Below are 15,598 nucleotides of genomic sequence, written 5' to 3' on the forward strand. Positions count from 1 at the left end.
GAAATTTTATGTTATTTTACTTTACTTTTTCTTGAAGAATCTTCTTTCAACTGTTGGCTGAGAGACAGGCTGGATATTATAGATCCTTGTAGTCTACTCAGTCCGACCAGCAAGCGTGGGCACACCTTTGCAAAGAGGCTTGGTCTGCCACGCCATACCTCATGACTCCTGAGGTGGCCGGTGAGCTTTGCTCCGAGGTCCACATATGACTGAGCTGTGGTGTTGCCTCAATCACAGTGGACCGGGCCGACAGCTACCTCCATTGCGGTTGTAGGTCTGTCAGGAATGCGTCAGCGAGTCCTCGCTCGGACGGGTAAGTACAGTCCCTCCTGCTTCGGTGGGTTGGTACAGCTGGGCATTCCTGGGGTTCGGGGGTCCCTTCCCCTTACTTCCCTGCTCCTTTCCCTTGCTGCATTGCTAACATTGCCGCTGTCAGGGGGGAGGGGGCCTTCCTGAGGGGACTGTTATCTGGCCTGTGTTTTTTCTTTTTTGTATTGGGCTTTCCTGTGAGGTAAAAAGCCCTGTGATGAGCACAGATGTTTATGATTATACTTCAGCAGACGCTGACTGATTGGTGACACCTGTAATGGTTTTGCTTTTTATGCTGTATCTGTGACTTGTCCTTAAATAAAACAGCCCTATGAGGCTTTTCCTGTTTAAACACAGGTCCCTGCAAAAGTTACCTCACGGTTCTTTTCCTCACAGGCAGCGCTGTGCAGTCTCCTCCTAGTCCCCTGGTTACACCTGGTCAGCGCAGCAAGTGGGTGAGAGGCCCTGAATAGGGCTCTAGGAGCTTTTGTCTATTTGTATGGACAGGTGTGCATATTATAATACACACTATATGTAAATATTGGAGTCAGTATCTGGGTCCTTCCCCACATGCTGGTGGTGGCAGCAGGTGTTGGCACCTGTGATTCCCACAGAGTTTTTATTGTTAGTCCTGGACACAGTTTGTGCCAGGGTGGGGGTGGACTGCGGGCGGGCGGTAAAAGAGTGCCCCCTTCCCCTGTTATCCCCTGGGGAATGCTCTGTTATGGAGCCATGGACTAGGTACCTAGTTTAAAAAAAAAAAAAAAAAAAAAAAAAGGCAGAATAAGGCATTTATGGGTGCGCTTTTTACTGCTGCAAGGGACTCTCCTAAGCTGCATAGTGCAGCTGGGTTTCCGCTGAGGGCTCGGTCTTTTTTGGATCACACAAATCAGACCGCTGTGTAGGTTTTTCCTTCTGTGCCCTTCTTTGATAATTTCTGAGATGCGGAATGAGAAAAGCCACTGAGGGCTTTTGTAGTCCCTCACCGCCGGGCGGGAACCCCTACTTGTCTGGATCTGACTGATAGAAGATCCGAAGTACTGACCCGTTCCATGTTTACCATGCTGGGGTCTGGCTTGCGGCCTATTGTGGCCACTACACTGGGGTCTCAGTGGTCGCTGGCGCTATTTTTTGGGAGATTTTTCAATTACATTGAAAACTCCCATTGGCGCCCATTTTGTCGTAGCCACGCTATGGCGCAGCTTACATTGTGCTGGCCTTTTTCCTGTGGCCGCGTTCTGAACGCTCGGCGGCCATCTTGGAGTAGTCCTGACCCCTAGCGCTGTATACAACTCACAGAGTGAGCATTTTGCACCAGACAGTGGAGGAGCACCGACTCTCTCCTGAGGTTATTAGCCTAGCGGACCAGCTGGTCCAGGGCCTCATCTCATATAGGTCTGTGATGCTTCATTGAATGCTGCGCCCTTGTTATCCAGGGCGTCTGTTTCAGAATGGTTTTATGCACACGGTGGTGTAGTGCTTAACTCCATTACTTGGCAGCAAAAGAGTCATTGGTTCGAATCTGCACACTGACGCCAATCTGCCTGGAGCTTGCATTGTCGCTCCCTGTGTCTGTGTGGGTTTCCTCCGGGTACTCCGGTTTCCTCCAAAGACATGTGTGCATACACCTACATAATATACATACACACTATGTGTGTGTATTATTTAGGGGCAACCCTCCCAGGCCGTCAAAGGCCCAGCTGGGGGACTAATCTGTCCCTGGGTGCATAAGCCGATCACGCCGGCACCCAAATCCTGCCAATGTATATAGCCTTCCCTCCCTGTCTCTAGGTGGGAGGGGCGGCTTGCAGGTTCACAATTCAGTGAAACCTCCCTGCTCTCCGACTAGTGGGTCTGCGAGGTGGTCTCTTCGGAGTACTAGATAGGGTTTCCTCCTATCCACAGAACAAAGTTCTGTCCTTGTGTCTTCCCCTCCCGGCACGTCGGTCTGCCTTGGGCAGTGTGGGATTTGCTAAGCTGCAAGGTAATTTTACCTTTCCTGCAGGACGAGAGTTTTGGGGTTTTCTATGGGCCTCAGGCCCTAAATACCTTTGTGAACGTCGGGTAGTTCCGCATGGAATCCATTTGTTCGGTGGTAGCTGCGCTTCATCCGGGGGATGTCCTGACGTCCTCGGACATCAGGGACGCATACATGCATGTCCCGTTTTGCACATGTCACAGTGTTTTTTTCTGTGCTTCGTGATGAGAGAAGGGTCTCTGTCAGCCTGTGGCCCTCCCTTTTGATCTGGCGTCAGCACCATGGGTTTTCAGCTAGGAGCTCGCACTTATTTGAATTTTGTTGGGACAGCGAGGCTTTGCCTCATTGGCTACTTTGACGACTTTCTTCTGAGAGCAGCTTCTGTCTCCGACCTAGTGGATGGGTTATTCCCATTCAGACCCTCCGAAGATTCGGGTGGATGTTAAACGTTTAGGCCAGAAAGTGTAGCTCAGTGGCAGCAAGCCTGCCCTACATGTGTGCGACCCAGGGTTCAAATTATGGGCATGCTAGGTTCCGACTCAGCGTAGGAGTATCTAGTGTTGATCCAGACTCCTCAGTGGCAAAGGTCCTTCTTCCCCTGGAGAAATTGCAGACTCTTCAGTCTGCGGAGAAGGTATTGGCATCACGCAATCGGTCTTCTCTCCGGGCGCCTGCTGGTTCAGGGTCTGTGGGTAGCCTCCTTCAAGGTGGTACTGTATGCCCAGTTCCACACCCTGGTTTTCCAGTGGAACTACTGTCCAGGTGGTAAAAATCTCTTGTCTCTGAAATCATTAGATTCCTGTGCGCCACCTAGTCAGAGTCTCTCTGAGTTGGTGACAGAGATTCCCGACTCTTCGGTCCGGGAAGTTGTTCCTTCCTTCCAGTGGTCGGTGTTTACGACGAATGCCAGCTCACGGGTTGTGAACCTGGAGGTTCACAAAACCGGGGGGTCCAGTCGGCCCTGAGTTGCTGGACTTGCGTGGACCTATGACCACACCTCCTTGAATGTGTCTGGTCTCGGTAGCTACCCAGGGTCGGGCCTGGCTAGTGCCTGGTGGAAGACCGCCTGGGAATACCAGGTGCTGTCTACTGTTCATTGTCCTACTATTTTAGGCGATCAGGCTATGCTTCTCCTTGTGGTCGACCAATCTGGTTTCAGCCGGACAACGCCACGGCCGTGGCTTTAGTCTACCATCAGGTATGCCGGCAGGCAGACTACTGGAGTCGCCAGATGCTGGACCAGGGCGACTGGTCTTTGTGCTTGGGGTGTTTCGGCTCCCTTGCAGGAGGTGAGCCTCACATGGCATGGATCTCCTGGCAGCTTGTCTCCGCCGCAAGGGTGTCAGTTAGTGGCCAGGTCTAGTGATCTTGTACAGACGCGTCAGTCGCGCTGGTGGCCCTGTGTTGTCTGTATCGGTGATTTTTTGCCATTCCTCCATGGTAGTTGCTTCCTTGGCCGCTCCACAGAGTGGATGCTGAGGAGATCCCGATGATTCTAATCGCTCCAGATTAATCTCGGCGTCCTTGGTACGCTGATATCGGGCGCCTGGTAGCGGAGGCACCCTGGCGATTGCCAGGGCAGGAGGTTCCTGTCTCAAGGTCCCATACTTCCTCCTGTTGTACAGTCACTGACTTGCTTAACATGGTTATTGGAAGCCAGACTTTAGGTGACCAGGGTCTGTCTGACTCGGTCATCTCAACAGGGCACCGTAGTCTTCTTCCGGAGGATCTACCGTCGCACCTCTCTTGGTGCGAAGGGATGGAGTGACGTCCACGGGCGTACTTTCAATGTCCAGGGTCCTGCTGTTTTTAAAGCTTGGATTGGATCTAAAAATTGCTTAAAGCACCGTTTGGGGGCAGATTTCAGCCTTGGCTGTGTTCTTTTAGTGGCCTTTTTGCGGCCCGTTCCCTGGTGGGTCCCCTTTTTTTGTGTGCAAGGGGTTTGTCATATACTTTCCCCTCTTGGCCCATCTCTTCCCCCATGAGTTTTGACTCTGGTGCTCTCGGTTCTTCAGGAACCTTCCTTTTGGAAACATCAGAGAGATTTTCTCTTGACACTATCTCAGAAGGTGGCCCCTTTAGTGGCCTTTACCTCTGTTAGAGGGGTTTCTGAGTTGGCGGTCTTGTCTTGCAAGCCGCCATGCTTGATCCCCCATAAGGATTAGGTGATGGTGCGCCCGCGACCTTCCCTTCTTCCGAAGGAGGTTTCGGCCTTTCATACTTTAGGCGTGGTACGCGCTTTGCGGGTATACCAGCCTACTACGGCTCCATTTCGGAGCTTCTGACTCTCTTTTGTGTCGGTGTCTGGTCCACAAAAGGGCCTGGCGGTCTCGTCGACCACCATTTCTCGGTGGATCGGGCAGGCCGTCATACAGGCCTATGCTCCTAAGGGCGGGCCCCCCTTTCCGGTCACGGCACTTTCGACCAGGGCAATTGGTGCTTCCTGGGTTTTTTTTTTTTTTTTCCCGACATCATGCGTCGGTCTCACAGGTGTGCGAGGCGGCGATTTGCTCGTCCGTTCACGCTTTTTCCAGAATTTACATGGTTGCTGTGAGTGCATCTTATGATGTTTTTTTCAGCCGCTAGTTTTTGCCGGCGGCTGTTTAAAGTTGCACCTCCTCCGTTGAGGAGCTCTGCTTGTTTTGGGGTGAAGTTAAAATTGTTTTTACTGATATATTTCCCACCCCTCGTTTTTTGACACTGCTTGGGGACGTCCCACTTGTCAAGATTTAAGGAGCTGTGTCCGTCCATGGACGATAAGAGAAAATAGGATTTTTTGTACTCACCGTAAAATCCTTTTCTCTGAAGTCCATGGACGGACACAGCTCCCACCCCTCCTTTTTAGGTTTGTACTGCTTGTTACGAACTGAGGCTGCAAGCTGCAGTGAGGAGGGTTATGTCTGGAGGGACCGCCCCCTGGGCGGGGCTGTTCAACTCTGTTAATGTAACATGTATTTAACTATTTAACATGTTTCTGCCTAGTCCTCTCCTGTAAACAGGGAACATAACCCACTTGTCAAGATTTAAGGAGCTGTGTCCGTCCATGGACTTCAGAGAAAAGGATTTTACGGTGAGTACAAAAAATCCTATTTTTCACTGCCATATCCTTCCCTCTAATTAGAACCCCCAAACATTCTATATATTTTTTATTATAACACCCTAGAAAATAAAATGGCGGTTGTTGCAATACTTTCTGTCACACCATATTTGCGCAGCGGTCTTACAAGCGCACTTTTTTGGGGAAAAATACACTTTTTTTAATTAAAAAATAAGACAACAGTAAAGTTAGCCCAATTTTTTTTATATTGTGAAAGATAATGTTACGCCGAGTAAATTGATACCCAACATGTCACGCTTCAAAATTGCGTCCGCTTGTGGAATGGCGACAAACTTTTACCCTTTAAAATCTCCATAGGCAGTGTTTAAAAAATTCTACAGGTTACATGTTTTAAGTTACAGAGGAGGTCTACGGCTATAATTATTGCTCTTGCTCTACCAATCGCGGCGATACCTCACATGTGTGGTTTGAATACCGTTTACATATGCAGGCGCTATTTACATATGCGTTCTTTTCTGCGCGCAAGCTCGGCGGGACGGGGTGCGTTTTTTGGCTCCTAACCTTTTTAGCTGGCTCCTAGATTCCAAGCAAATTTGTCAAACCCTGCCGTAATGTAGGTACAGTATCCAGAGGGGAATGTTTTTTTTTCTCAACAAAAGTGGATTTACTCTTTTAGGAATTAAATTTTTCTAAGATGTGAGTGAACCTGGATTCCCAAGTATTTATATTAGTTAGGACAGAGAAAAAGATTTCAATGTTTTCTGTAGCTTTGTTAGTAATTTCTCTTTTCTTTTTCACATGGCAGCCCAAACTGGGTATGTTCCACCCTTACAGCAAGTGTTCCAAGCCCCCCGACGACCTGGAATTGGCACAGTCGGGAAGCCAATAAAACTTCTTGCCAACTACTTTGAAGTCGACATTCCCAAGATTGACGTCTACCACTATGAGGTTGATATCAAGCCAGATAAATGTCCCCGGCGTGTCAACAGGTAATGCATAGTTACTTTGTTTAGTACACATTACAAAGTCACCATTCCACAGAAGTGGCTTTGTTTAAGGCTCGGTGCACATTGCCGCAACTGGAAAGTGTGACTTTGCCAGGCGATTTGCTGGCGACTTCAGTACTACTTGATGCGACTTTTAAGAGATTTTGAAATTACTTTCAAGAAATGCCTGGGTAATCTTCCGGTAATGTTGGATCTAAATCAAATCAATATAGATGAGGATCGGCCTTGGAGGCGACTTCCATTAAAGTCTATGGGCCCAGAAGTCACCTTGAAGTAGTTCAGGAACCTTTTCTAAAGTCGGAGCGACTTCAATAGTGCTAATTAAGACGGCTCTCATTGTCTAACATGGAATTTCACACGTCACACAACTTGGGGTCTCAGAAGTGGATTCCCAAGTCATGGCAGTGTGAACCGAGCCTTTATCTTAAAATTACACTACATTTTTCAGAACCAAGGAGCATTTGAATTAAAAATGTAATGAATTGTAATAAATTAATAAAATAAACCCATTGTTAAAGTTTTGTTTAACCTGAAAACGTAAAAAAAAAATGTATCTGTAAGTTGAATAAAGATCAGCAGTAGAAAGCATTTGAGCTTAGTTTGACATCTGTCCGCACTCCCTGTCAGCAGCAATCCTCCCTAGTGTTCTAAACAGAGTTAGACCCTCTTCACACTGAGGAGTTTTTCAGGCGGTTTAGCGATAAAAATAGTGCCTAAATACTGCCTAAAAACTTCTGCCTTAGTCTTAATGTGAAAGCACGTGGGCTTTTACACTGAGGTGATGCGCTGGCTGGACCACTCCAAAAGTAATGCCAGCAGCATCTTTGGAGCGGTGAACACACCGCTCCTTCCCATTGAAAACAATGGAACACCACGGTAATATCGCTGGCAATACGCCTCTGCAGAGGCGCATTGTGGGCGGTATTGACCCCTTTTCAGCCGCTAGCGAGGGTTTAAACCGCACCGCTAGCGGCCGAATACCGCCGCAATTACACTGCAATTTCGACAGTATAGCGCACCTCTAGCCCCAGTGTGAAAGGGGCCTAAAGCCAACACCAGGAAAAAAATGGGGATGCCCCCCCCCTTCTGTTTTGAGTGACAGGAGAGAGGAGATCTGCTGTAGCGTTCCTGTTGAGCTGTGAGAATGGGATGTGTCTCTGCTACTCTGTGGGGTTGATTTATTAAAACTCGAGAGTGCAAAATCTGGTGCAACTCTGCATAGAAACCAATCAGCTTTTAACTTCAGTTAAAAAATGGTACCTTTGCAGAGCTACACCAGATATTGCACTCCAGTTTTAGTAAATCAACCCTTCTGTGTCTGTGTAATCCGAACTGGAGAGCCAAAATGTGTGCTGCATGTTAGAGGATGTGATGGGGCTTCTGCTTTGTGATTTCTGGAGTCCTTATGGTTGGCGGTGGGGGGGTGAGAGAGAGAGAAAGACAGACATGGAGAATGAGACAGAAAGAGAGACAGAAATAGATTAGGAAAGAGAATATGCAGAGATGCAAAGGACATAGTGGGATGTCACGTCTACACCCCCCAAACTCCAGGTGGGAATTGCAGCAAAAACGTATTTTAATCACCCCCACATTGTAAGGATTACATGTTCATTAAAGGATACGTTCACCTTTTAGCAAAAAATTATAAATGCACATTTTTATCAGGGCTGTGGAAATTAACTATTAATTCATCGAATAATCTTTAATTTTTTTGATCGATCAAAATGATTTTGATTGGTACTCAGCTCTCCGCCGGCTTCTGGGCCTTCAGGGAGTTCCGTCGGAGATCCGGTGACATCACGGACCCCGGCGGGGCTTGCCATGTCCATCTGAGGGCGCCTTTGCTGTGCCTTCGTATCTGCATGTCTGCGGGACCTTACTATCTGCCACACGCAAGGGCTGTTACACTTCCCTCTATCAACCTGGGATTCTACAGCCATCCACTGGGAGTTGTGATAGTTCCCTTCACGGGACCTCTACATGCCGACGGACTGATGTTAACTTCTCCTCATCTGGATTCAGAAGTGGCATCGTTGTACACATTTTTATACCAGTATCATACTTAGCTACATGTTTTTATGACTGCTTTTGCTACCATTTGGTATTACTCGCACCATTTTTACAGTTAATGTAGCTACATCGATTTTATCTCCAGTGCAATATTTATTTTGTTACCTACTTGAAGACTATAAAAGTTTTAATGCTATTCCCATCGAGTGCTGCCTTTGTGTGTTTTTTGTATCCTGCTATCCATTTTTCCAGTGGTTGGTAGCTGCACTGGGAATCAGCCTGCAAGGAGGAGATCAGCTAAAAGTAGTTGGATCTGTATGTGCGTTATAATTAATCGAAAATAGTCGATTAATCGATAAAAAAAAAAACGATTAATCGAACACAAAAATTTTGATCAGTAACAGCCCTAATTTTTTTGCAGGTAAAATGTGCATGTACTATTTTTTGTTTCAGGAGCCTAGAAAGATTTGCACCAGCGATCAGCGGATCGCTGATGCCATGCAGGTCTCCTGCAGACTGTCAGTGTAAGCTGTCTGCCCGTACATCGTACTGGCAGGCAGTTTCACAATTACAGAATTGATGAACTACCACAGTGCTCAAAAGCACTGTGGTAGTTTGAGAGCTACAAGCTGACAGCCAGTAGTTTATTAATGCGCAGGGATCTGTGGGCAAAGCCCCACACGGCCCACGCTCTCTTTGAATTGTGGCAGCGAGTATGGAGTGAAGATCCCCGGCTCACTGCCACAAGGAGGGGGGAAAGAGGTCTGATGCTGATCGTGTTACATGTTACACCCTAAATATGGGTATAACATGTAACGTGTTCAGAAAGAGCAACATGTGCTTTAACCACTTGTGCACCGGAGGACGTCATATGATGTCCTCGACTTTGTGCGGTGATATCTGAATGATGCCTGCAGCTACAGGCATCATTCAGATATCACCGTCTTCAGCCGCCGATTCTGTGCACGATAAGAACGATCAAATCGTTTCCGCTGCTTGATCGTACTTATAGGAGGGGACGTCACCCCCCCCCCTCCCGCTGCCATCCGGTGCTTCTCCGGGCTCTCCCGAGCCATCGGGGGCCCGGAGAGCGAATCGGTCGGCGCTGCCTGGAAAGCATAGAGATGACTGGTGACCAGATGGTCACCAGTCATCTCTATGACCGTCTGAGGCCCGGTACCCGGAAGTAAACAAAGCCGCAATCGCGGCTGTCTGCATGTGATCTGTGATTTTTTTTTCACCGATTTCATGCTTGGAAGCCTGGAGGAGAGATGTGGGGTCTGATTGACCCCACATCTCTCCATAAAGAGGACCTGTCACACTGATTCCTATTACAAGGGATGTTTACATTCCTTGTAATAGAAATAAAAGTGATAAAAAAAAAGTGTAAAAATAAAAAAAATTAAGTAAAATAAAATTTAAAAATGTTTTTTTTTTTAAAATGCCCCTGTCCCCGTTATCTCGCGCGCAGAAGCGAACACGCATGCAAGTCCCGCCAACATATGTAAACGCCGGTCAAACGTATCGTTGCGTGCGTTAAAGCGTGTGCAACAATTCTAGCACTAGACCTCCTCTGTAACTCGAAAAAAGTAACCAGTAAAAAATGTTCAAGCGTCACCTATGGAGATTTTTAAGTACCGAAGTTTGGCGCCATTCCATGAGTGTGCGCAATTTTAAAGCGTGACATGTTAGGTATCTATTTACTGGGCGCAACATCATCTTTCACATTATACAAAAAAATTGTGCTAACTTTGCTGTTTTGATATTTTTTAATTCGTGAAACAGTTTTTTTTCCCAAAAAAGGCGTTTGAAAAATTATTGCGCAAATACCGTGCGAGAAATAAAGTTGCAATGACCGCCATTTTATTCCCTATTGTACATGAAGGAGAGAAGTGCCAAACTAGGCACGGTGGACAAGTGGTTAAAGAGGTCCCACTAGGCTTTTAAAAAATGTTTACTGAAAGCGGAACTACACCCTTTACAGCAAAAAAGATAGCCATTTTAGACTCTTGTTTGATCTGCAGTTGCCATGTTACTGCGCTTGCAATCAGTTATGACACCAGCCATTTGATGACTTGACAGTTTGGTTCAATACACAAGGAAATGTGAAAGCTAGCACTCACGATATGCCCTAAGTGTATAACCCCTATTCCAAAACAGTTGGGACGCTGTGTAGAATCTACATAAAAAGTAGATGTAAGGATTGAGAGTATATCCCCCAAAAAAAGGCTGACTTTGTGGGCATATCGTGAGGCAAAATAATTAATAAAAGGTTATTAACAAATAAATTAAAATTACATAAAGCACTTAAACAACACCCTATTATTAGACAAGGTCAACAGATACCCAATACAATAATTGTGAAGGTTAGAATCCTAAGTAAATAAGTAATTCAGTATATATATAATTTGTAAAACAAATTATGATCCAACCACTCATCCACACATTTCTTGACAACACGTTTTGTAATTTTGTAGCTTCCTCAGGACATACTGGGTAGGTGCTGACAGACCTTAAATCAAATCAAGGGAACACCAAACATCAGACTACTACTCACAACACATCTACGCCAGGAGACCAGCTTCAGATATCGCAATCAATATATGTGTATAAATGACTGAAGGAGGGGGCACTGTTTTTAACCACCGAAAACAGGTGTAGATATTAAAAATATATAGCATATTATCTCTCTTACTGATAGTAGTCCTATCCTGTATTCACCAAATGGTGGTTAAGCCTCATCCATATGTAAGGATACCTTACAACAGGTTATACAGTCATTTTTGGGTTCGCTAGTAAAGTCAGACCCACTTGCCCCTATGTAAGGTAAAGCCACCTCACCTCCCAGAGCTGTGTAATGATGATATCCCCATGGCTTGTCCTTAGATGAGGCTTAACAAACATTTGGTGAATACAGGATAGGAGAAAGAGAGATACTATGCTATATATTTTTGATATCTGCATCTGTTTTTGGCTGCTGAATTTGGGTGCTCCCCTCCTCTTGTTTTGCCTCTTTAAGTGCTGTTATTGTTGCAAGCAATCTACTTGCACTGGAAATGATCAGTGGAGGTTACATATGCCCCCTCCTTCAGTCATTTATACAGATATATTGATTGTGATATCTGAAGCTGGTCTCCTGGCGTATATTTGTTGTGAGTCGTAGTCTGATGTGTGGTGTTCCTTTGATTTGGCACAGCCTCACTGCGAGGGGTCATTTTCAAATTTCTGTTTGTTTTCAATTTTTCCAACTTTTAAATTTGTAACACTTTTTTTTTTTTTTTTTTGTATTTGTCATCATTTAGGGAAGTTGTGGAATACATGGTCCAGCACTTCAAGCCCCAGATCTTTGGTGACCGAAAACCAGTTTATGATGGAAAGAAGAACATTTATACAGTTACAGCACTGCCGATTGGTCACGAAAGGGTAAAATACATTTTGAGTCTCGGGTGGGTTGGTGCAGTATTTAGGACTTGTTCAAACCAAAATGCACAAGATACATTGCATTATATAAAACTTTTTCAGCACACTCTTCAGGTAGTCGGCATTTCAGGTAGGTTATCTTAATAATACAGTTGAGGACTTCTGCAATCTTCAGATGATTGGACACTAGCAAAAACTTTTTCTAGTGCCACCCCTCATATAACCCAGCCTACTCCGTGAGGTTCCATTTTTTTCTATTGTACTTAGATGATGGACCTGTTCTTCTCTGGAGAAGTACTTTTTTCTTTTTAAACCATTGAAGTTTTTATCATCTGAATCTTCTATCAACATCTGTTTGCTTATTGTTTTGTGCTACCTAGCAGATTCCAGATCAGTTTTATTTGGTGTATACCTCAGGAACTGTACCCAGACCCCACTGTATGGGGCTGGCCTGTAATATTTGCCTCAGGCACTGGATCCTGCGATGGATTCTCACCTCGGCATGAACTGCAGTGTGTGAAGTTAGCTGCAGAGTGCTACACAGGTCCAGGATCATGGTCCATTCTATAGTTCCCAGACCCTGAAAACGACTTCTGTGATATTTCTTCTGTGATGGGCAAAGCCTGGAACTTACTAGGCCCATTGTCCTTGATAAGGTAAGACATGGTTTTCCTGTCTAACCGATTCTGGTTTCTGGCTTTGAACAACACTATCCACAGGTAATTGCATACTATGTGGTTTAGTGAGCAGAGGATTGGGGTGGTGTTCATTTTATTTTGGCACTTTCTGCTATTTGTCTCTAACACTTCTCAGTGAACAGTTTTGAATTTGGTGATTGAACGTAGCCTCAGAAGTAGGGTTGTCCAGATACCGATACCAGTATCGGTATCGGGACCGATACCGAGTATTTGCGGGAGTACTCGTACTCGCGCAAATACCCCAGATACCTAAATAGAATACTTTCCCCCCCCCGCCGCTGCCGCCGCATCGAGGGACATGGCTAGAGGGACATTGCTGCATATGTGAGGGACATGGCTAGAGGGACATTGCTGCATATGTGAGGGACATGGCTGCATATGTGAGGGACATGGCTAGAGGGACATGGCTGCATATGTGAGGGACATGGCTAGAGGGACATGGCTGCATATGTGAGGGACATGGCTAGAGGGACATTGCTGCATATGTGAGGGACATGGCTGCATATGTGAGGGACATGGCTAGAGGGACATGGCTGCATATGTGAGGGACATGGCTAGAGGGACATGGCTGCATATGTGAGGGACATGGCTAGAGGGACATGGCTGCATATGTGGGGGACATGGCTGCATATGGGGAGGACATGGCTGCATTTGGGGACACATTTAAAAAAAGTATCGGTATTCGGTATCGGCGACTACTTGAAAAAAAGTATCGGTACTTGTACTCGGTCCTAAAAAAGTGGTATCGGGACAACCCTACTCAGAAGGATGAGGTAACTGCATCATGCCTCCCAGATAACATGCTTTCACCTGCCTCCTCCACTAAGAATGCACATAGTACATTGCTGCATTCTCATAGACATGTTCTACAAAGACACAGCCATAGGAACTCTTGTCAGCACATGGGTTATAGTGGCTCCTTCTCTGGACACACAAAACTCCATCCATTCCTCTCTCCTGAACCATGAGTACCCCACTGGGAATCTCCTCACTAACCATGGTAGATCATAGGCACAAGAGAGCTGGGACAAAATGGTCTAATGGCTTGTGTTCCACAGACAGCGTAAAAGAAACACAGCACACCCTCAGGGTGATAGCTGTTGACTTGCCCTGGAGCATTATCCTATATCAGTGATGGGGAACCTTGGCACTTGTTTTGGAACTACATTTCCCATGATGCTCAACTACACTGCAGCGTGCATGAGCATCATGGGAAATGTAGTTCCAAAAACATCTGGAGTGCCAAGGTTCGCCATCACTGTCCTATATTAACACAGCTCCACTCATCTGACTCTGGCTTTCTCTCAGGCACTCCCCATGAGGTCTGTCTGGCCAAAACAGATTTTTACAACATAGTTCTAGATTCTTTGGTTCCTCTGTGAGCCCTCTGTAGCTACTAATAAGCCCTTTTCGTGCTAAAGGTTAGCCCCCATTTTTGGAGGGGAAGGGGTAGTCTACTTACACTTGCCTTAATTTAGAAAAGACGTCTTGAGCTTTTCTTTCATTTCACTTTTCTTTTATTTCACCTTTCTTTCATTTCACTTTTCTTTTCTCTACCATCCAGAAGAGGTGCACAATGAATCCTGATTTCTGTCCTCTTTCTCTCTTATATTTATCCATGTCTACTCACTGCTTAGGAAAGAACATGGTTTTCTTAACCCCATTCTGACTTTATTAGTACTATGGGTATTCATCTCCTTTCCTACCTGGAAGAAAAAAAAGTGACTGTAAATGATCACCTTGTAAAAAAACACAATCGGTTTAAAATATAAATAAAATGCAAATCATTTTTGCATAGATATAAGAAAAAAAAACATTATAAATATATTTTTTCCCTTTTTTTATAATTGATCGCATTCCCTCTGTTCTCAGCTGCATAAGAGCTGGGGGAGGAGAAGCAGCAGCACACTGAGCTTCCCAGTGAATGGCTGTGCAAAGGGGGCATGTCGGGACAAGTCTGATCATTGGATGAGAGCATACAGAGTTTCCCGCATAGCTAGAGAACTGACCACATTGTGCTCTTCTGCTTAGTGTGGCCCGTTTTTAATAGGAAAACAGAGGGACTGTCAGAAACACTAGGGATTTCACACAAAGGAAGCAATATAAAGAGAACAGAATACTTTCTCATACAAGTACATGATACAGCAGGCACATATTTGGAATATGAAGTGTTGGGGTAACAAACGCTTTAAGGACTTACCAACTCCTACATAGCAAACCATGTCCTTGGAGGCTTATACATACCAGCATTCACATGATGCATTGGTATAAACCATTTCAGTAGTCGGGCTCCCACAAGTCCTCTGACCCAGCCATTCGTCTACCCTGTAGTTAGGCTCCTGTAGAGCTGAGGCTTTATCTCCTATTGCAGGGGTTTTCTTCCCTTCTAGGGAAAGAAAGCTGAGGGGCTATGTCCATCCATCCTTGTAAGCCTTGTAAGATTGGAATCTTTTCCCCTTCACCATGTCTTTATTTGGTGCTGGATTATTGGGATACTTTCCTATTAAGACAACCGGGGGATACCTCAGAGATTGCAGCCTCCTAAACCCAATTTCATGCTTTTATTGCCTGACACTGCTTCCCTCCATACCTCCTTAAGGCAGTGCCTACATTCTTCCATGTTTTTTTGCCCTGATTATTGTTAAGGTGCCAATTTCTTAACTCGCACCCTCTTTCCACACTACATTCTTGTCCATGTCTGATCTGTGCTACAAAAAAAAGTGTCTGGCAGCACTATTTAATTGCATTAAAATAGTTTTTTTCTTTTATAGAGGTTGTACTATAAGACAGCCCATAGGTGCTCTTGGGTCCCCAGTTTGCCTCTACTTGAGGAGGCAAGCTCCACAACCTACAGTAGAGCTGGTGCTATTCTGTTATGCAATGGCATGTCCTCCCTAGCTTCAGTCATTAGGCCTTGTTGTATACCTGGCTCACCCTTCCATCCCCTTCGCAAATCACCCATTTACAGACTTGGGCAACTATTCTGCCTTCCCTTCCTTAGGTCATGACCGTTGTCCTTGGTGACATCTTTTCCTATTCTGTATTATAAAAGGTTGATATCTCCTTGTTCCCAGGATTTCCCTTTTTTCTCCACCTGCGGTCTGTAGGAGCTTCAACT

General features: G+C 45.7%; 1 protein-coding gene across 1 annotated transcript in view; it reads left to right on the forward strand.

Moving 5' to 3' along the window:
- LOC120926967 (protein argonaute-1) overlaps positions 1 to 15,598 on the forward strand; it is a 193,802-nt gene that overhangs the window by 62,479 nt on the left and 115,725 nt on the right. The window contains exons 2-3 of the mRNA XM_040337319.1: positions 6,151 to 6,334; positions 11,665 to 11,785. Coding sequence (XP_040193253.1) covers positions 6,151 to 6,334; positions 11,665 to 11,785 — 305 coding nt within the window. The remainder of the gene's footprint in view (positions 1 to 6,150; positions 6,335 to 11,664; positions 11,786 to 15,598) is intronic.

The sequence above is a fragment of the Rana temporaria genome, chromosome 2, assembly GCF_905171775.1.
Source record: "Rana temporaria chromosome 2, aRanTem1.1, whole genome shotgun sequence".
NCBI lineage: Eukaryota > Metazoa > Chordata > Amphibia > Anura > Ranidae > Rana > Rana temporaria.